Source organism: Hemibagrus wyckioides, linkage group LG01 (assembly GCF_019097595.1).
Source record: "Hemibagrus wyckioides isolate EC202008001 linkage group LG01, SWU_Hwy_1.0, whole genome shotgun sequence".
NCBI lineage: Eukaryota > Metazoa > Chordata > Actinopteri > Siluriformes > Bagridae > Hemibagrus > Hemibagrus wyckioides.
The window spans coordinates 12536125-12558942 of record NC_080710.1 but is presented as its reverse complement, the minus strand read 5'-3'; the positions used below and the strand labels follow the sequence as shown (position 1 = coordinate 12558942).

Below are 22818 nucleotides of genomic sequence, written 5' to 3'. Positions count from 1 at the left end.
AAAATAAAAGTTAATCCAACACACAACTAAAAAAGGTTTCAAGATGCAATCAACCTTCCATCAAATTTCAGCAAAATGATTCAAGAAGCTAGAAACCACTGACCACACACAGGTGACCACATGATAGCACATGCTTACGTTGGCATATCCCCACACTTATGCATTTGGCTAGCTCTTTCACCTGTACAAACCCTTCCAATTCATGGCCGCCCAGTGATCGAGCCTCGCTCAGCAGTTCAGAGTGGGGTGATTCATTTTTCCTGCCAATTCTCCTGTTTATTTTGTAGAGGTTTGCCCACCCTCTACCTTCATCATGAGGTGAAGTATGTGAGAGGAGCCTTTGTGCTCAGGTAAACTCTAAACAGTCTGTACGTATGAAAAGGGCAGGACAGAGCCACATTCAAACCCAAAACTGCAAATGCTTATTCTTAAAATGCTCCTCAAAAACTATGAGATATCAATTGCTTAAATAAAACGAGTGAGTGATTTAACCCTGCTGGGAAAAGCAGAGAGAATGCTTTCATGTGGAGCAGAAAGTATAGAGAGCAGTGAGAGAGGAGGAGAGGAAGCACAAACAATCCAGGAAGGAAACGGTAGGAAGGTAATGGGTGAAGGTCAGGAGATTCAGCAGAAGGCTGACAGCTAAAGGGGAACATGAATAAACTAAAGCTTTAAGCACTAATATTATTTCAATCTCTGAAGGCCAGTCCAATGTAAGCAACCGGGGGCTTTGGCCATCACTTCAATCAGGACCAAATGAATGGCTGCCTTGTCTTTCTATCACCATTAAACTTCTTGTTATTTTAGTACCAATAAATGCAAATATAAATAATGTTTTGAAATGCATATATTTTCAGTTGTATAGAAGAAAGGAATCTTTTTATATGACTACCAGTGTGGGTTAAAAATGTCCTTCCCATATACTGTAACTTACTGTAGAGTATGGATGTAAGGTCAGAGCATCTAAACCAAAACAGAGATCCCAAAACCTGATACACTGCAAAAATTGTTCAGTAATGGTTCCAGGAACATGACAAGTTCAAGGTGTTGATCTGGCCTCCAAATCTCCCAATTCTCCAAATCTCAATTGAGCAACTATGGGATGTGCTGGACACACAAATCTGATCAATGGAGGCCCCACCTCCAGCTTATAGGAATTAAAGGATCTGCTGCTAATGTCTTGGTGTCAGATACCACAGCACACCTTTAGAGGTCTACACAAAATACTTCCAGAGACCTACACAATATTAGGCAGATGTCTTTAATCTTATGGCTGATTAGTGTACATACACACCTATATTAAAAAAAATTGCTCACTTGGCACTATATAGCAGAGTAGTGGAGTATGCTCATATTTAATCAGTCTATCAGCAGAGTAACAGATGTTCCTTAGTAAATAAATCTAGTCTGTGTTCTCACTTAACATTTTAAGAAATTCAGATTTTTACCTGTTATCATTAATCTGTAAAATTGCATTTGATGAGCTTCCACATGGCTGTGTACACTCATAACTGCATCAAGCCCAGGAACTAGCCCTAGTGAAAAAGGGAAAGGTCAGCTCAGACACACTGAGGAACTAACATTGGTCTAATGGGACATCCTGTGAAATAGGTCTGGGTAGAGGAATACTGTTGAGAACAGACCACCCATCGTGATACAGCTGGGGGTAGTGACAAGCCTTCTTTATGTTCCACTGGAAAGGGGAGAAAAATCCTAACACCGTAACACGTTGGCATAGAGGAGGAAAACTACTCTACATATCCTATATGACTAAGATTTATATATCTGCAGTGAAATAATAGATGTATGAGGCCACTGAGCATGAGCCTGTGTTGGTATGGGTATATGCTTGAATTTATGTTCATTTCATGTGATTAGTATCTGCTTCATGTTCATTTGTATCCCATATGACCTTATTTTTTACCAGAGGTCTGTTTTTTTGTGCACATGTTCACCATTGATTTTCTTTCTCATTTTTACACTCCACAGTGGTGCTTAATAGTTCATATGAAAGTAGACACTTAAGTCTTTAAGAATTTGTTTTCCAGGTTTTCATAAGTATGTTTTCCCTAGGCTTCTAGGTGCAATATTCAAAGAAAAGTTCCAAAAAAAAAACAAAAAAGAAATTGTTTTTTTCACACAAACATTTCTATCTTCTAAGTAAATGGTGATATCAAACCATTTTCTGCTTTTAAGGATGCCCCAAGTTCTTGCTCATAAACATCTAAAATTTGAAGGCATATCTTCAACCACTAAAACACAGTGTAAGGTTATCCTAACAGGGGGGGAAAACATCTCACACTCAAACCAACATAGTCCTGAATCATTTTATATCAGACTTGCAGTACTAAAATAATTGTAAATCTTATGTATTAATTAAATGTAAATGTCTGATGAGTTGATTTCCATTCTGGCAGAGGAAATGGTAAAAAGGGTTTAAAAGATGGATTACAAATAAAGGGAATGCCAGAATAATATCATTTCTTTTTTTCAGCATAAATATAGGACTGTGTGCAACTGAATATAGGACTGTGTGTTTAACTTGCATCTCAACAGAACATACCGTAAATCAGGTGAGAGGCGGGGAATTTGGGTGTTACATTTAAGTACATAGGTTTGGTTGCCTCCCTCCTCAGGTAGTGGTGGATCTCATGCAATCTTTCTTCCTTCTAGCATCTCACCATTGGAGGTTCTTAAAGCAGATGGAGGGAGCCACACAATAGCAGTTCAAGTCAGAGCCCAAGTGAGTTTCTATAATAATACTGCTTCTAAGCTTCGATGCATTTTCATTGTGTTGCTGCTGTAATGGATTTACAAACTGTTTTACAAGACAGAAAATATACAATATACATTAAATGTTTATGAATGAATAAGTAAAAGAATGAAAATATGTAGTATATTGTGCATTCCAGAGATTCGGTGAATTTACAGTGTTTTAATCTATTTTCAAATCAAATTTCTGTGCAAATTATTAATCAAAAAGTGTATAAAATAGCGGTGCAGTATTAAAGGATACACTGGAAACTTGTCCTTTAAAACCATTTTTTGTCCTTTAGTTTTTTTGAAGCTTGAATATGTTAAACTCTCATTTGAATTTATTTATTTATTTATTTATTTTTTTTATTCAGGAGAAGTAAGAGTTATCTGTACCTCAACTGTTTTTGCAGTTGGGAATATTCAGTATTCCAGATATTATATAAGAGTCAAGCCAAGGACATTGGCCTCCTTCACAGGCTGAATACACAGTGTACCTCTGTTAAATATACAGTCCTGTTGGCAGGTTTTTTTCTTGCTAAATATTGAATATTGAGCTCATTCGTATCTTCTGTACACATCTTAACTCTGCATGGTATGAAGAGTACATTCTTGGGTTTGGGTTTGGCTGAAAACTCGTAAATCATACTTTTTTCAACATTTTTATTTATTTGTTTATTTATTTATTTTTTGGATGATGGATGATGGTGGCAGCACATGTAAGATTCAATATGTTCTATGAGTATAGATATATATTTTGATAAATCACTCCTGCTTGTATGGTCTTTCTTTTTCAGTTAATACATAAGATTTGGCCAGCAATTTATAAACCAGTACCAGGATTTCTCTCTTCTACGTCTGTATTATCAAAGTAGATTTTCAACCTCTACCCAAAGCATTGACTGTTTTCCTGTCATCCAGTCATTATGCTCATCTTCCTGGTTTTCCTCTTCTTGCTAATCCCTTTTCCTACTCATCAAGCCTCAATAGGCGAGAGGAAAAATTCCACTAAAACAGCACCTCATACTATCACGACACCCAATATCAAACAAAAACTTTCTTCTGCCACAAAAATCAGTAATGTCAGTCAGACCCTGGTCTCTACGACAATGCCTCCTGAGACTCCTAGTGTTAAGAAACCCTCCAAAGAGAAGCCTCCCTCAAGCTCGCCCATCAAAGTTGTCATCACTGAAGGCTGCATTCAGAAGGAGCCTCAAAAAGACGCGGTCAACACCAGCAAAGCACAGGAAACAGAACTGAGTCTGAAACCAGGTTCTCCTCTGGTGATGATGCACCACATCAACCTGGTGCCAGGTTCTTGCACTGGAGGCTGTGAGACTGAGATGGCTGCACTGAAGGACCGAGTAGAGATACTGGAAAAGGAAATGTCAGCTTTAAAGAAAAAGTGTAAGATGTTTTAAATTCATGTGCACCACTTGAATGCATGTCACTTAATAATAGTTTTATTTGGAGTATTTTAGTAGCAGTGTCATAAACATGTATAAGGACGTCCACAGCATCATTATTTGGCAGATAAGGGTATAAGCTAATAACTAATGTGGACAGAATGATACTTTGATGAGCAAACTTTTAAAATGATTAGGTTAAGTTTACAGCATAAATAATTGTGAGTGTGATCTTTAAAATTATTGTTACTATTCCTATTCCTATATTCTTATTTTTGTGTTTGAGCTGAGATCCATGGAGAAGCTCAGTTTGGGATGAAATCCACTGCACACCTCTTTTTCACTGTCAATGCGAATTCTCTTTATTTCTAAACACAGAATGAACAGGAAAAGAAAGTCCCTGACACTCAAGCTGATTAGTAATTAGGTGCTGTTATACAAGCAAATTATGCTAAATGATTAAAGTTTTAATATGATTAGTGGATAATGTCGTTCTAATGATGTATGAATAAATCTCCTGCACTCAAATAACAGAATATTTGCCCCTGTGTATAGGCACCCTCTGCTCTGAAGTCCAGTGCCCAAATAACTGCAACAAGAATGGAAAGTGTGTCAACAGAAAATGTGTGTGTCAGTCTGGTTATACTGGCGTTGACTGCAGCAAAGGTGAGACACATGATATTTAAACAGACATGTAGTTTTTCAGAAAGTTATATACTTTTAATGGCAAGTGCAATTTTCACTCTCAAAGGTGCCAAGAAAAATGAGGTGTCTTCTGATAGTAACACTGTCATAACAACATCATCAAAAGATAACAAAACAATAATCAGTACAAATGACAAAGAGGAAAGGCATCAAGATCAAGCAAGAGGTCCAGAAACTTTTGAAAAAATTCCCCTGAACAAAGATATGCCTCAGAGCCATAATGTAACTCAAAGCACTGTTAAGAAACTGTCAACAGGCACAAACCTGTCTGCAAATGAAACCGTTCAAACCAATTCAAGGTATGGGAAGCCGTCTTTGTCTAATGTGACTTCAGAAAATGAAAAAAAGCCATCCCAGACCAGTGTTACGAAGATTCTTAAAGGAGGAGCATCTGTGACTCCGAAGGTGGAAACGCAGGCAAATACAACAGAAGAGTTAAAAGGAGGAGATAAGAAGCAACACAAAGGCCATGGAAAGAATATGTTCAAAAAACATCTAAATGCAACTACATCTACCATGACAGACAAAAAGTCACCCAAAGAGAGTGGTACACTTTCAAAAGGATCAACTGAAAAGACACGGGTGGAAACAGACAAAAAGCTAAGCCAGGGCAACATCACACAACCTAAAGAAGTATCACCTGAACAGAAACTTTCAGTTGTGACTACTTCCATTGAAAAAGACACAAAGTTGCCTCAAAGTAACAACTTACCGATTATCAGATTATCAGGGAAGAGAAAAGTAGATAGGAATTTGCAAGAGGATGATGAGATAACAACAAGCCAAAAAGGGCAAACACATGTAAATGTGACTGGTTCCACTGAAAAGGACAAGAAGTTAAACCAGGGCAATATCACGCCTCTTAAAGAAGCATCACTAGGAAAGACAAAAATGGACAAGCATCTAAATGTAACTAACGCTACTGAAAAAGAGAGGAAGAGCCAGAGCAATGCCACACCTCTTAAAGAGCAAACATCTGGAAGGAAAATAGTGAGCAGGACAAAAGTTGTTAAGGTTCCACTGGGAAATAAACCAAAAAGTGTACAGAAACATGAAAACAAAACTGCTTCTCCTGAAAAGGACAATAAGCTGCATCAGGGCAATGTTACGCTTCTTAAAGATGATTCATCTAAAAAGACAAAGCAAGACAGCCATCTCAGTGTAACAATGTCAATGGAGAAGGACAAAAATTTACTACAGAGCAATGTGGCAAACGTTCTTAAAGACGTTACAGATGAAACGAAATTGGGAGTGGGAAAAAAGTTCAATGTGACTACTTTCATCAAAACGGAAAAGAAGCCTAATCCCACACTCATTAAAGATGGATCACCTCAAAGGGGAAAGGTCGATAGTGTAAATGAAAAAAAGTCAAATGAGAAAAGCAAGAAGTTGCTACAAGGTGATGAGACGACAGTTGTAACAAAAGTGAAAGTAAATGTAAATGCAACCACCACCACCAGTGAAAAAGATAAGAGTTTGCACCACAGTCTCAAAGAAGATGCTTCTAGCAAGAGCAAAGTAAACAGCAATTTTAAAAACATCACAACTCCTAAAATTCATGTTGAGAGCACAACAAAACTCATTGACTTCGGACCAGTTGAGGTTCACAACATAACTGCCACAGGGTTTGTTATCACATGGGAAGCTCCTCAAGGAGTATTCAGGAACTTCACAGTAACTAGGAGGGAGGTTTGGTCAGAAAGAAGCAGTGAGGATGATGCAGAGGAAGCAGAGAAAAGCCAAAACGGTGATCTAAAAGAAGATGAGTTGATTAGTTCAAACGGAACCTCAGCTAAAGTTTACACTGGAAAAGTGGATAGAAAGAGTGCAGAGAAGTTCTCACAGGTTCTTGCTGGAAGTGCCCGCTCCTATCATTTCAAGAATCTTCGACCACAGAGAAAGTACTCAGTGTCCTTGTTCAGCTCCGGGCCTCACGTACGCTCCAAAGTTCACCGTTTGTTTGTCTCTACAGGTAAATAAACATGCTTTCACTTCTACACCTCAGATACCAGCAACTTTTTAATCCTACTCAATATGAATATCTCTTAAATAGACCTGAAATTAGTACATTATAAAAGATTGTTCATTTAATGTTATTATGCAAGCAATGGAATTATTATTGCATTGTGATTATTATTTCACAAATAATAATAAGAAGAATTGATGATGATTTAATATTATTATTATTATTATTATTATTATTATTATTATTATTATTATTATTTTAGAGTCATTAAGAGAGAAATATAAGGAAACATTTAATGCAGCAATATAAATGTGAATTAACTGGAGAAAGCAGTCAGAAAGAATCATTTAACTAAAAAGATTGACAAAAAATTTCTTTTTTTCTAATTTGAAAGCCAATCCTCTTTGTTTCCATCTTAAGGAATATTATACTGAATATTATATATATTATATATATTATATTATATATTATATCATACTGACCTTTCAAGCTGATGCAAAACTCTGAGTGGGTGGGCAAGTAGCATATGAAGAACTAGCATGTAGCATCTAGGTTAAACATATACAATTAGTAGTTAAGGATTATGATTTCATTACACTACACATTAGTGGTTACCACATTTGCCTCACACCTCGCACCTCTGGTGCAGGGGGTTGGAGCCCTGCTGTGCTCGGAGTTTGCATGTGCTCTCCATGCTTTGGGGGTTTCCTTTTGGTACTGCAGTTTTATCCCCCTAGTCCAAAGACATGTGGTGTAAGCTGATTGGCATCTCTAAATTGTCCATGGTGCATGAGTGTGTGTGCAATTGTCCTCTGCAATGGATAGGCTCCAGGTTCCCTGCAACCCTGTGTATTATAAGCAGTACAGAAAATTCCTACACAAATCGGTTCATACATTTAAGATTTGCATATTGGTTTATTTAATTTATACTTCATGGGATAGACTCCAGATGCAAATCTTACTGAAGGAATGAATAAATGAACGAATTAATGTTTTTCTATGTCCTTCAACAGGACCTGAACCACCAACTGAACTGCTGTTCAGCAACATTACAGAAACGTCTCTCATTTTGTCCTGGGCCAAACCTAAAAGCACAGTAACAGGATTCAAAGTAACATACACCAATTCTGCAAATGGTAATTTAGACAAGGTTATAACATTTACTCTGCACTGTGTGTATAAATGCCTTTGATTGTGACATGGGACATACTTTTACTTTTCAGGGGTGACAGGATCCATGACTGTTGACTCACAGTTGTCCCATGTTCTCATTTCCAAGCTGTCTGTTGGTTCGCGGTATGAAATAAGTGTCAGGTCCATTATGGGAGCAACAGAGAGTGAAGCCACAACAGCCTTGGTTGTTACAGGTAGAACTACAGACATATCTCAGCATTACTGGAATATTAGAGGGTCATTTTTTAATCATCCATTTGTCCTGTCTAGTACCTGACTCCCCCACTGACCTCCAGGCGGTGAACATCACAGACAGTAAAGCACTGTTGGTATGGAAGCCTGCTCAAGCCAAAGTCGATCATTATATCCTCACTTATGGATCAACAAGATGTAAGATGAGTTAATCTTTTGAGCTGTCTGATGATGAGCTTTCATATCTGTATCTAACTGAGTATATTTCTCATTTCACAGCTCCTAATGTGACAGTGACAGTGATGTTATCTGGCACTTCTGTTCAGCACCAGCTCAGAGGTCTACACAGATCTACCCTCTATGCAGTAAAGATCATAAGCCAAATCAACAGTCTCCAAAGTAGATCTGTTTCCACAACCTTTACAACAAAAAGCGGTAAGGCAGAACATTAAAATAATTAGGTATTATCCACAGACCACTGAGAAGTCAGTTTATTAAACATCAGATGCACTTTGCTGTATTCTTGGTATATGTTGAAAATTCCAACATTTAAAGGAACACTCGTTCCAAAAATTCTTTTCTTCTGCTATTTTAGTTAATGGAGTTGTGTGTTATTATGTATTTGAATGTTTTTTTTTTTACAGGAGTAAAGCTGCAGGTAGTGACACCCAATGAAGTCACCTGGAACTCAGCTGTGATTTCATGGAAGAGCACTCACTTATCTTTCAGAAGCTATAGGCTTACATACCAGTTTGGAGAAGAGGTTAAGGTAATTATGCCAGATGTATATTTGGCATATATGCCAGATGTATATTTGGCATATATGCCAGATGTATATTTGGCAAAAACCCTGCCTGACCATCAAACCCATGAGATTTTGCAGCATTCCTGTGGGGATTTGTGCTCATTAAACCACAAGAGCATTAGAGAGGTCAGATAGTACTGCCAGCTGAGGAGGCCTGGAGTGCAGTTTGCGTTCCATTTCAAACCAAAGGTGTTCAGTGGGGTTGAGGTCAAAGCTCTGTAGAAGTCACTCAAATTCTTTTAAAACAACTTTGGCAAACCATTTCTTCATGGAGCTTCTTAGTTCTAGTGACAGGAAACTGTAACCCTGCAGGAGACAGATACATTCTATACAGCCTTATTCTTCCAACTTTGTCTAAATTCTGTGAAAGAACCACTTATGAGTATGATGCTCCGGTGTCCACTAACTTTTGTATATAACCCTTATACCATAGTTCCTGTATTTTTGCTCTATATTGTCTCTTTAAAATAAATGCAAGCCCTCACATCTACATTCCAGTCACATGTACTTTTAACTTTTAGTTAGCAACTTTTGTACGTTTGAATGCTGTAATGTAATCACATTAGTTACAGCTTGTCTTCCTTTCATGAACAGGAGGTGATCCTAAATCCAACTGTGTCCCAGTACAAGTTAACTGATCTGGTGGCTTCTTCTCAATACACTGTAAAAGTAGATGGAGAGAGTGAGGGGCAGTACATCAGTGTGGTTTCCACTGCATTTACAACAGGTGAGATGCTCACCCTTTCCTGTAAACCATGGCTTCCTGTAGGGTTCCTCTAAGTCTGTCCTGGTCTCTACCTTCTTCTACAGTGCAATTGCCTTACCCATACCCAGCTGAATGCTCCCAGGTGCAGGTGAATGGCATGAAGAAGTCAGGAGAGGCGGAGATTTACCCTCAGGGTAAAGATGGAGAGGCAGTGAGGGTCTACTGTGATATGGAGACTGATGGAGGAGGCTGGACAGTAGGTTTGACTATGCAGTTTTGTTTAAAAGTTTGTTTAAGAATAATGTTGCCTTCTTTAACACCTTGCATTTTTCAAATACATGCATGTATAAAATATTATGTGTGTGTTTTTTTATTATCATCTGTTAGGTATTCCAGAGGAGATTGGATGGCTCTACTGATTTCTTCAGAGAATGGAAAGATTATTCCAAAGGCTTTGGAGAGATAAGTGCAGAATTCTGGCTTGGTAAGCTGCCGGGTTAAGGTTGTTATATAAAGCTTCCTTGCCTTGCCTTGCCTTTTTTAAATCATTGTTGTCCTATTTCAGGAAATGATATCCTTCACACTCTGACTAGCATGGAACCAATGAGCCTGCGCGTCGATTTGCGTTTAGGAAATGACACGGCCTACGCTCACTACTCCAACATCACTGTGGCGTCAGAGGTGAATCACTACACCATTGATGTGTCTGGATACTCTGGCACAGCTGGTAAGAAGAATGTTGAGAATGGGATATACAAATAATTGAGTGAGGGATATGGGATGTCGTGTCATTTAGTGTTTCCGTCTGTTTACAGGGGATTCAATGAGATACCACAATGGTTGTCCTTTCTCAACCAAGGACAAGGACCCCAGCATTAATAGTGTCCAATGTGCAAAGAAATACATGGGAGGCTGGTGGTACAAAAACTGTTACAAAGCCAATCTCAATGGTGTTTATGCAACTTTCTCCAAGGACCAGGTATATAGATAATCTGATTTAATCCAACTCATATCTTATACAGTCTTTATAGATTCTGGTTTATTTATTACACCGATATATATATATATATATATATATATATATATATATAGGACAACAAGCAAATAAATTATTTTACAAAAGTTCTAATATTGATTACTGTATGAGCAGAAGACAGGTGAAAATAATCCATATAACCAGTACAACTTATTTTTTATAAGAACTAGTGTTTAATACTGTATCAGTACTTAATACTAGTTAATAATAGTACTTAATAGTACTTAATAATATTAAGCCTGTTTAGTTTTAGAAATAACTTCTAATATATCATATTCTGATATGATATGAGCACTTTGTTAGACTTTAAACCGTAAAATATTTTTTATTAGATATAAAATGTAATATATTGTAATAAAATGGTTCCAAAAACAACCAAGAATATTGCATAGCGTCAATAATTCTAACATAATAATGATGTTGTAATTATTATTACAACATAACATGCTATCCGTGTTATAAAAAAAATGCAGGATATCAGCAGTTAATAACATAAAATTGTTCCTGAAATACTTAAAATGACTAACAAAATACAGACTCGGGTAAAAGTTGCACAAGATCTGCATTTTAATTTAGTTGTTAACAAATAAAATACAGCATATACCTGGTAACTCTACACCTATGAACAACAGTGTGCTTTGTTTTATTGTCATTTAAAAATAGGATTATAAAAATCTGTAAACATACACCAAACTGAGGTGTCTGAGGTGTCACAAGCTTATTAGACTTCCATAGTTCTGCGAAATTCTGCTTAATGTTGCATAGAGTTTGTGCTCAGAGGGAGACTTTAAATCAAGACCTTAAAATGTGTTTATTATACAATTAACCTGCGGTGTGTGTTTGTGGTTAAGAATTAAAGAATGAGCTGTGTATTCATTATATATTGTGTGTATTTATCAGGGAGTGGTGTGGATTGACTGGAAGGGCAAGGACACATCCCTCCCCTTCACCGAGATGAAGCTGCGTCCTGCCTCTCTGAGCCACGTGACCACCAACACCCAAGGCTAGAACATCTAGTGAAGAGCAGCCGCTACATGCAGATACACTGTACAACCTTCAACACTTCACATTCTATACACACTGTACATAACTTTAGGAGATGCATATCTACTTTTTTGCAGTTATTATACCCCATACTGTGATAAATATCTAATATTATATAAATAATCAAACAACCATCCATTAAACATAGTACTTTTTAACTAGGTATGTGTGAAGGATACATACTGTGTGTGCCGCATTATCTACTCTTACATGACTGTATAGTAAGGATTATGTGCTATCAAAACATTCGAAGGGTTCTTTACACTGTTCCTGATTCACGCCGCTACTGAAATGAATGCACTGTTACATTTTGTTGGATGTAAAGGTTACAGACTAACATTCTCTTCTGTTCCATTTTTTTTTATAAAGAGGTTTTTGTAGAAATACCAAATAAATTGCAGATATCGGCAACATGGCATTGTGAAAGGATTTTTTTTGTCCAATTCCAGCACATACACTGTGAAAAAAGAACAGAAGTGCAGTGAATGTACAGTATTTCTTTTATATTTTACAGACTTTTACTGTAAAAGATTGACCAGTTTGTCAATGCACAATGCACTGGTTTGCAGTAATACACCAGAAAATGCAAATCTAACACGTGAGAATGACGGTCTGTGTTTCAAGATCTAAAAAATATTAGTGGTTCATTTTTTGCGCCCTTTATTTTAGTGAATATTTTACATGAGAGAGAGAGAATCATCCTATATGTGCTTTTCATATGCTAGTTTTTTTGTTTTGTTTTTTTAAAAAGGTTTATTCAAGCACAGAAATTTGGTTCATTCAAATGGCGGTCGAATCAGTGGTTAGGGTTTTGCGCTACAAATAAGAAGGTCATGAGTTCAAATCATAGCAACACCAAACTGCTAGGGTCCTTGAGCAAGACCTTTAACCTTTAACTACTTGGATATACTGTCTCAGTTGTAAGGTGTTTTGGATAAGTGCAAAGAGTTATATTTTATATATTTTAGTTTATACTGTAATTATATTTACAAGTATATCTACAAACATATTTTCATAACATATTTATATTTATATTAAATGCGCTATGCTGGTACATAAATTATATTACTGAAAAAAAAACCTGTAAAGAGTAGAGTAATTAAAATAAAGTAGCACATGTAATACAGTACTTTACAATTTTTTTAATGTAATTAATTTGATTATAGTACTTTACTGTCCACTCTATTTTAAAACTATAATGAATTTAGAAATTACACTGATGTTTATACTTATAATTTGCTCAAAAGCTCATAGATGCACAATTAATGTATAGTACACAGAGGATGGCTCCCTTTTGTGTCTGGTTCCTCTTAAGGTTTCTTCATCAAATCATCTCAGGGAGGTTTTTTTCTTGCCACTGTTGCCTCTGGTTTGCCCATAATTTGTGATAAATATAAATTAAAGTGTTAAACCTGATCGCTTTAATTCTGAATTTTGATATTCCTGATATGATAAAGCCTCTTTTTCACAATACAAATAAAATAGAATTGAACTCTGATGCTAGTAAATAACTACATTTTACAGAATGTGATATGAAATTGTTGCTAAGTATATATGAAAGGTACAGCATGAACTAAGGAGGAGAAGAAATGCATACAGAGGCAGTGTGTGTTCACTCAGCTGAACAAAGAAGCCATTTTCAATATAGCAGTTTACTAACATGCCACTTTGGTCAGTCTGGTTTAACAGCAGTGGCTTAAAGCTTGGTTTTTGGCTTGGCAATAGACAGGAATCCACACCCACACTGCACACCTTTCATTCCCTCTTTCAAACCGAAAACTATGCTGCACTGTATTAATGATATATATATGCTGAATTCCTGTTTTATTTCATATGAATGGTTTCCTTTTCTTTGCCAGGACCTCCTGGGGTAATATGTCAGGATGAAGTTTGGCTGTTAACATTACACATGAATATACACAAAAAGCCAGTGTACCTTTTTCAGACTCCACTGTTCATTCATACTCTGTGAGCATTAAATCTGAGTACACTGTCATTGGCCTCATTTAACATGTAGCTTACTAGATTTCAAATGAACCTAGTAAATATCATTACCCACATGAATCAGATAACGCCAAGAGTCATTCATTTCCTTTACTTTGCAGTGACACTGTGCTGAAGGTCAAACCAATATTTACCTTACCTTGATTTAAGAAAGGATGGACAGAAAGCCCTGATTGGTGTAAATGATGGAGGAGAAAACTGATTAAAGGAGCAGTTTTTTAGACTCGAATACACAAAGACGCAAAGAAGCCACTCCATGTATTCAGTGACAGTAAGTGTAGGAACAGCTGCCTTGCTGTTTGTTCTCTTGGTGATGGTCTGCCTTCTTGTAAGGCGGCGAAATCTACAAAGTAACAAAGATGTCAAAAGATGCATACAGTCTAAAGGTAAGCACATTCCTTAGCGAAAAAAAAAGAGATTTCGCATGTCAGATGTGTTTGGTGTTGACTGGAAGAAAGCTAAAATAGTGTGAAGCTACAAGATTCAGCAAAAACTTGAAACTAGTAAAAAGGAAAAAATGATGCAACTGTATAGATGATCAATGTTTTGCTCAGGAGCTGATTTACAGTAGGGATCTGTAAATCCAGCTTATATGTGTTCTCTGAAAAAGGAAAGAAATTTATTATGATACACTGTATGGCCAAATGTTTGTGGTCACAAGACTCTAATGATTATCCTGCTATGAATTTAGTCTCCCCTTTCCCCTTTGCTGTTATAATAACCTCCAGTATTCAAGGAAGACTTAGGAAAAAATTTCATGTCATCATGGTCCTCATTTTGTGCATAGGATCTTTGTCATGCTGGACCATTTAGACCTCTTTTGCTCTCCAGGAAAGAGAAAATGTAAAATACAGCATTAGAGACATCCTATACAAATGTGTGATTCATATGGGAAACTCACATATTCGCTCTACCAAATACCATAAATGTATATGGTTGTGGTGGTCAGGTGTCCACAGACTTTTGGCCATATAGTGTACATGCACTATGACATAATATATGAAATTTAACTTACTTTCAGCCACCACACTGAGGCAGCATCTATTGATTAAAGAAAAACAGAAGGTTTTTCTGTTTTTAAAAAATTGTAATGATCTAAATGCATGACATTGCCTTTAACTGACCTTATTTCTTCTCTTAACAAATTTTGGATATTGAACTCTGGTTTTTAAAAATTTGTTGAAACAAATATTATTTTCAGGTTGACTTTACTTCCTTAAAAATCTGCAGATTGAACTTTTCATTCAAGTTTAATCATCTTGAAATGTCTTACAGTGTACAGAATAACAATCTAGATACACTTAGCGGCAGTTCAAATTCTATTTTATATATATTTATTTATTTATTTATTTATTTTCACAATGCACATACGTTTAGTCATACCTTAACACAAGATACAGTAAAACAAAGCTTTACATTTATTTATTTAAGTTTAATTAAAAAAAATTGAAGTCATGTGCAGCTCTCAGTGAGTTGAGTTTAGTTATTTTAAACTTGTGGAATTTTTAAACAAGGCTTTAGTTTTGGTTTGTTTTTAGTTTAGACCCAGTCAAGAGTCAGTTCAAATCAAGGGAAGGTTGCAGAAAAAAAATGCTTACAAAGAAAATTGAATAAATAATGAATCTAGATCTTGGATGAGTTTCATTAGATGTTAATGCAAATGATATAATAAACCTTAAAATTGCATTTAGTATGTTTTTCACTGAATATTTATAAAGTTTAGCATCAGGGCCTGGCATGCTCAAGTGAATGCATTGTTTCATTTGTAGGTTTTGTTACCCTTCACTATCCAAACCTATGATCCTGTAGATTTTCTTGCTTTATCACACAGATCAATCAGACCACATTACATTTATTTATTGTATAACAACTGTGATAAAGTAACAGTATCTCTCTTTTATTTTCTCTAGACACTGTGTCCAAACCTCTGCATTACCCCTCTCATCTTTTCCCTCGCTTCCTTACTCCCTCGCTCCCTGGACCTCCCTCTCTTCCCTTCCTGGGAAACATGTTCGAGCTTAGCCAAGATCATTTGCCCTTATACCTGACAGAACTGGCTCGTCGATATGGGAATATCTACCGTCTCCGTTGTGGAAGCACCAGTAAATAACTTCCATTTCTTTCACAACTTTTTACATTTTCAGCTTTAAAGCTGTAACTATGTGAAAGATTTGAAGCTTACATATAGAAAGTGCTGGTTATAATGCTTGTTTCTGTGTTTTTTGTGCAGCGATGGTGATTCTGAACAGTAGTAAAGTTATTCGTGAGGCTCTGGTCAAAAAGTGGTCTGACTTTGCAGGAAGGCCGCACTCATACACGGGTGAGATCTTATGTACCCTATGTATAAATTCATATACTGTACGTTTACTATCATTTCTGCTAAAATGTAAACATACATACTTTTTATATACCATCTATCTCTTTATCTGCTTTGGGTTTAGCTGATAAAGTGTCAGGTGGGGGCTACTCCATCTCTCTGGGTGATTACAGTGAGGAGTGGAAGTCCCACAGGCGCCTGGCCCATAGTGCTTTGCAGCGTTGTGTTACTGAATCTCTTCACTGTCTAATAGAAGAGCAAGCACTATACCTCAAACAGGTACAGAATGCAGACAGGTTTGTGTGGACTTAAATGACATTCAGGATATAGAGTACAACTGAGATGAATTTGTGTGTAAACAAATGAATTAAAAAAACAGCAGCAACAACAACAACAACAATAATAATAATAATAATAATAATAATAATAATAATAATAATAATAATAATAATAATAATAAGCTGCATTTGTGTATTTCATTTTATTCTTTACAGTATTGAATAAAAACAGTGAATTATAAAAACTGTAAAATAGGTAAATAATAGTAGCCCTTGTGGCTTAGTGGTTAGCATGTTTGCCTCATTCCTCCAGGGAAATTAGTGCTTCATGATCACCACTTTAAGATCTTCTGCGATTAGTTATGTTAGTTATCTGTTTCAGTTACGTTAAACTCATCAGAATGAAGTAAAGTGTGTGTGTGTGTTTTTGCATATCTATATTGAACATCAGTGCTGAGGAAAAAAGGCCCTGGTTGTAGTTGTAGATGTAGGTACTGATGTGACAATTACATAAGTCTTCACCATATAATGAATCCAGTTTTTTACTCTTCATCAGGTGTTTCTGGACTATAACAAGAAGCCCATGGACCTGTCTGATGACTTCACTGTAGCTACCAGTAACATCATCACAAAGCTAGCCTTTGGAAAATCAGTTAGTAACTGTGCACTGCTTTTCCTAGTGTAACACATGCTTTCATATGAAAACTATTGACAGACTAAATATCAGTCCTTACCAACCAGTCACTTTCTTCTGCTCAGTATGAGAAGAGTTCAGCACATCTTCAGGAGATGCATGACTGTCTGAATAAGATCGTGTCTCTGTGGGGTTCGCCATGGATCTCAGCTCTGGACTCTTTCCCTCTGCTCAGAGTAACACACAATTCCTCACTGAATCCCTAAAGCTCACAGTATTTTTTTCCCCTGCAACTCTTATCTTCTCACATTTATTTCCTTCCAGAAGTTACCAAATGTTCCCTTTACTCATTTAATGAGAGAGGTGGCTAGAAGAGATGAGCTCATTGGAGGCCACTTAGATGAGTTTAAGGTATCATATTCATCTCATATCATATTTAAGGTATCATATCAAATCGTATTCTTATAACCTATTTATATTGTTCCAGCAAAAGAAAGATAGTAAAGACTTTGCAGCACCACTTCTACAGTACCTTACTTCACCAGATGGAAAAGTACCCAAGATGGTAAGCATACATGAAGACAGTGAATATTAGGTTCCAGTACATCAGCAGGACATCTTGTCACTTTAGTTAGTTTTAAAACACATAGGCCCTTATTCATCTAACTTAACACAATACATCCAGGTTTGAGTACAAACATTGAAATGATGAACAGATTTTTATCTTATTCATAAAAAGTGTAACATAATGAATGGTGATTTAAACACAATTTATGATTCCAATTCAGCTGTGTGGATGTCAGCTCCTGCTCACCGGAGGTTATGACATTTACATGTCATAAACATAAAACCCTCCATATTTTACCCTCATATACTGTATATCTACATAAAACACACCCTAAGTTAAGTAGCCTTTATTTGTCACATATACATAACTGCAAAGTGTAATTCTTTCTTCGTATATATATATCATCATTGGGGGTTAGGGTCAGAGTAAAGGGTCAGCCATGATGCAGCTCCCCTGGAGCAGGGGGGATTGAGGGCCTTGCTCAAGGGCCCAAAGATGGCAGCTTGGTCTTGAAATATGAATTAATGATTAGTTAAGGCATGTACTAATTTTGACTTTATCCGATTATGAATGTTGTGGTCCTTCGGCTGCCTGTTCGGGGTCACCAAATTCACTTATTAGATTTTGGCACAGGTTTCATGCTAGATGCCCTCATACACAGCCCTCCCATTTTATCCAGGCTTGGGACTGGCATTGAGAGTTAAGCCCTCAGTGGCTGGATTGGTTTCCTACCCAGGAATGATTATCAGATTATGAATGCTCAGGATTTATAGCCACTGGTAATGTGTGAGTAGTGTGTAATGTGAAAAAGAGTTTACTCAGGGTGTACAATGACCCAGGATTAACTGCTTCAAGTGTGAAACACCCTTTCCTCTCCTGCAGACTCTTACAGACAGTCATATACACATGACTACAGTGGACCTGCTCATAGGGGGAACAGAGACGACTGCCGCCTGGCTCAGCTGGACCATTGCCTTTCTCTTACATAGGCCAGAGGTAATAATACAAAATAGTGAAAAAATTTTTTTACTCCAAGGCACACAAAGCAGTACTGGGTGAAAAATGATTGCTAGCATACACTTCCCAGTCAAATTATTCCCCACCTCCACCCACAGTGATCAGATTGCTGTGTTAATTTTACTGTAGGTTCAGAACAGAGTATATGAAGAGCTGCAGAACGTGCTGAAGGGTCAGTATCCTCACTACAGTGACAGACACAGACTGCCTTATCTGTGTGCTGTGATTAATGAGGTGCTGAGATTGAGACCTGTAGCTCCACTTGCCGTGCCACACAAAGCCATCAGAGACAGCAGGTAACTAAAATGGAACAGAACTCACTGTCAGAGGTTCTGACACACATGACAACGTCACAGTGGTGTAGTAGTTTTCATGTTCATGTTTCTACATTCTCTAAGTTGTACCTATTCCAGAAATTAATAGGTGTGTTAATAGAAAAGGTTGATGTCAGAAGACACAAACAGATAATGATTTTATTCTATCTGGGTGCTCATTACTATTTTTTTTACCCATAGACAATAAAATAAATGTTCAAAAGAAAAAAATGGCTGCGTGTGAAATGTGGCTAACACAGGAAAAGGACATTTTACTTCCCAAAAACTATATGGTCAAAATTATGTAAACACTTGACCATCACAGCCTTCCCCAAACTATTACCACAAAGTTGGAAGCATGCAATTGTAGAGGATGTCTTTGTATAATGTAGCATTAAGATTTCCTTTGAAACTATGGGGTCTAGGCCAAACCTGTTCCTGAGTGACAGTTCCCTTGTGCACAAAGTGAGGTTGTGTAGAACCTCGGCTAGGCTGAGTAGAAGAACTCCTGAGCCCTGTCCTCAACCCCAATGAACATCTTTGGGATTTTCATGGAACACTGACTGCACCACAGGCCTCCTCACCTAACCTCACTGCCTGACCTCACTAATACTCTTATTATTGAATGAGTACAAATCCCCACAGCCACGCTCCAAAATCTAGTTGAAAGTCTTCCGAGAGGAGTGGAGGACAGCAAAGAAGGACTAAATCTGGAGTGCTTCGTATATTCAAAACCCACATAGGTGTGATGTGGGTGTCAACATACATTTGACCATATAGTGCATGTCTTCTAAAGACACATTTAAGATTGAAAGGTTTGTTAACAATCCAGTAGAAGACAGGTTGGACTCATGTGAACAAACCTGACAAGACTTTATTTAAGGAACTAACACATGACAACACTCTTGTCTGTTCCAAAAGATTCATAATTTCTTTATGAACAGTATATATGGAGTTTGCTCTAGCTGTACACAGTGTAATGTGATTAATCCAAGAGATATGATTGCAGTGTTGCATAGGAAGTCATAGGAAGTTTATAAGGTGTGATTGTCCCTTCAGCATTGCAGGATATTTCATCCCCCAAAACACCATTGTTATCCCCAATTTATTTGGTGCTCATCATGATCCAGAGGTTTGGCTTGACCCACACAGCTTCAGACCAGGTATATTAACAACAAATCTCACATTATATTGCATATTATACTTCAGAAAAGACAAAAAGCAGGGATTAATAATGGTGATAGGGCCCATTCTTTATTTTAGAGCGCTTTTTGGAGGGAGATGGGAGCTGTCTCCGGGCTCTAATACCTTTCGGAGCGGGTGCTCGGCTATGCCTCGGGGAGTCTGTAGCTAAAATGGAGCTGTTCCTCTTCACTGGATATCTGCTACGGGACTTTCAGTTTCTTCCAGCCAGCCCTGAGGAGCCACTGCCTGACCTGCGTGGAGTGGCCAGTGTGGTCCTAAAAGCCAAGCCCTACAGAGTTATAGCCTGTCCTAGAACCTAATAAATCACTGTAGTGTGTCTAGTTTGTTTAAGTATTTGTGAAGCTCAAACTAGCGTATAATGTAGGATAGTATTTGTTTAGAATTTATCGAATCATATCAAAGAAATGCATGACAAAGTGATTTTTCTAACGAAAGCCTTGTTGTTAGTGTTGGAGAATCTGGTTTGAGTTCAACCTTGTATTTTCTATATTATTTATATAAGTAAACTTTGGAGCTGGTGCAAAATGGCAGTTTCTACATTTTGCAAAAACACATCAAATGGATGAAATGTTTCTCAGCAATATGCAAAGAATATTTAAAGCTCTAATGAAGAGCTTTTCTGTACTGTACTTGAAATTTACTTTTCAAAAAAACTTTCCATTTTTCATTTCATAGATGTACCAAAGATGGAAATAAACTTTTTTGACCCAGATGTATTATATTACTATTATTTAAAACTATTTTGAAAGATCTGTTGAATTTAGTTCAATTCAATTTATACACTTTTATTAATGGACATTGTCACAAAGCAGTTTCACAGATACCTAGATACAGAAAAAGATTTAGATTGATTTCAACTGACAAGCCAGAGACAACAGTGGCAAAGAAAGTCTCCCTGACACAACATGAGGTAGAAACTTTGAATGAAACTAGGCTCAAAAGGAGTGCTAAGTGTTAGCACAAACTAAGCAGTGCTTAGTGCTTTGAAAAGATCTTCAGCATAAGTATCAAAGTCATTGTTGAAGCTATCCTATGCACTTTATGTGGCTAGGACAACTTACTCCTTATTCCTTAGCTCTGTGTTGTTTTTTGTTTCATATAGCTCTGTGTTGTCTTATGTAGCACTCTACTGTTTTATGTAGCACCATGATCCTGGAAAAAACATTTTTTAATTTCACTATGCACTGCATCAGCTATATATGGTTGGAATGACAATAAAAGCTTCTTGACTTGACTCGACTATCCACTGTATAATGAACGAGACTTGAGCATAGTTTGTTTATAAGCAAGTGCAATCATTAGACTGTGCAACTGATAACATCCAAATTCATCTTCAGGGAATCCGTGTGGTACCATCCACAGCAACCTCACAGCAAACAAAGGATGTACATTGTGCAGAGAGTGCAAGCAGGGGCTCTGGCAAGAATAGCTGTGACTGCATAACTAAAAGAGAGAGCCAGAATGTCACGAGCATGAGGGCATCCCATGATATAAAGTAGCCAGCCATGCCACCATCAACAAACCAAAACACTGTGTTTTATATGAACTCATTCTTTTCTTCTTATCCTACAAATATTGAATCTATATGAATATATGCCAGTATGCTTTCAGCAGGCATTAGCCTTCTTCACAAAACATAAATGATATGTACTTCTATCTACCCTCTAAATATGTAAATTGGCAAGGTACACTATATTGCCAAATGTTTTGGGACACCCCTCCAAATCATTGAATTCAGGTGTTGTTTTTCAGGAGTTGGGCTTGGCCCCTTAGGTCCGGTGAAAGGAACTCTTAATGTTTCAGCATACCAAGACATTTTTGACAATTTCATGCTCCCAATTTTGTGGGAACAGTTTGGTGATGACCCCTTCCTGTTCCAACATGACTGCACACCAGTGCACAAAGCAAGGTCCATAAAGACATGGATGAGAGAGTTTGGTGTGGAGGAACTTGACTGGCCTGCAGAGTCCTGACCTCAACCTGATAGAACAACTTTGAGATGAATTAGAGCGGAGACTGTGAGCCAGGCCAAAACTGGGACATCAGCCTTTACATGCAAGTGAATGTAATATGGAGTTGTCCCGCCCTTTGCAGCTATAACAGCTTCAACTCTTCTGGGAAGGCTTTCCACAAGGTTTAGGAGTGTGTTTATGGGATTTTTTAACCATTCCACTAGAAGCGCATTTGTGAGGTCAGGCACTGATGTTGGAGGAGAAGTTCTGGCTCAGAGTCTGTAATTCATCCCAAAGGTGTTCTTTCAGGTTGAGGTCAGGACTCTGTGAAGTTCCTCCACACCAAACTTACTCATCCATGTCTTTATGGACCTTGCTTTGTGTACTGGTGTACAGTCATGTTGGAACAGGAAGGGGTCATCACCAAACTGTTCGCACAAAGTTGGGAGCATGAAATTATCCAAAATGTCTTGGTATGCTGAAGCATTAAGAGTTCCTTTCACTGGAACTAAGGGACCAAGCCCAACCACTGAAAAACAACACCTGAATTCAATGATTTGGAGGGGTGCCCCAAAACTTTTGGCGATATAGAGTATGTGTGTGGTGTAGGGTTTTTTTATTCTCTTTTTTTATTTTTTATTTTATTGGAGCTTTTTTGTCTGGTTGTTTTGTTTTGTTTACAAAGGTAAGTGTGTACTTTGACTCCCAACCACAAGGGGCAACACACACACACACACACAC

At 37.3% G+C, this 22818-nt stretch overlaps 2 protein-coding genes across 3 annotated transcripts; both read left to right on the top strand.

Annotated features, from left to right (window-relative positions):
• The first annotated feature begins 136 nt into the window (after positions 1-136).
• Positions 137-12192, top strand: tnxba (tenascin XBa). Its single transcript, XM_058388660.1, has 15 exons — positions 137-2743; positions 3552-4161; positions 4716-4826; positions 4912-6837; positions 7845-7967; positions 8055-8198; positions 8275-8394; positions 8476-8631; positions 8841-8965; positions 9596-9728; positions 9812-9963; positions 10095-10191; positions 10273-10434; positions 10523-10686; positions 11644-12192. The coding sequence occupies exons 2-15, from the start codon at positions 3681-3683 to the stop codon at positions 11749-11751; spliced, it is 4002 nt and encodes a 1333-aa protein (XP_058244643.1). The 5' UTR covers positions 137-2743; positions 3552-3680; the 3' UTR covers positions 11752-12192.
• A 1815-nt stretch (positions 12193-14007) lies between these two features.
• LOC131346071 (steroid 21-hydroxylase) lies at positions 14008-21333 on the top strand. 2 transcript variants are annotated; one of them, XM_058379443.1, is made up of 12 exons: positions 14008-14177; positions 15702-15893; positions 16022-16111; positions 16233-16387; positions 16943-17038; positions 17146-17256; positions 17345-17431; positions 17508-17585; positions 18471-18584; positions 18735-18901; positions 19979-20082; positions 20183-21333. In XM_058379443.1, the coding sequence occupies exons 1-12, from the start codon at positions 14048-14050 to the stop codon at positions 20422-20424; spliced, it is 1566 nt and encodes a 521-aa protein (XP_058235426.1). In that variant the 5' UTR covers positions 14008-14047; the 3' UTR covers positions 20425-21333. The 2 variants fall into 2 exon arrangements, with proteins under 2 accessions (XP_058235426.1, XP_058235501.1); XM_058379518.1 differs by having other exon boundaries at positions 20164-20405.
• The last annotated feature ends 1485 nt before the right edge of the window (positions 21334-22818 follow it).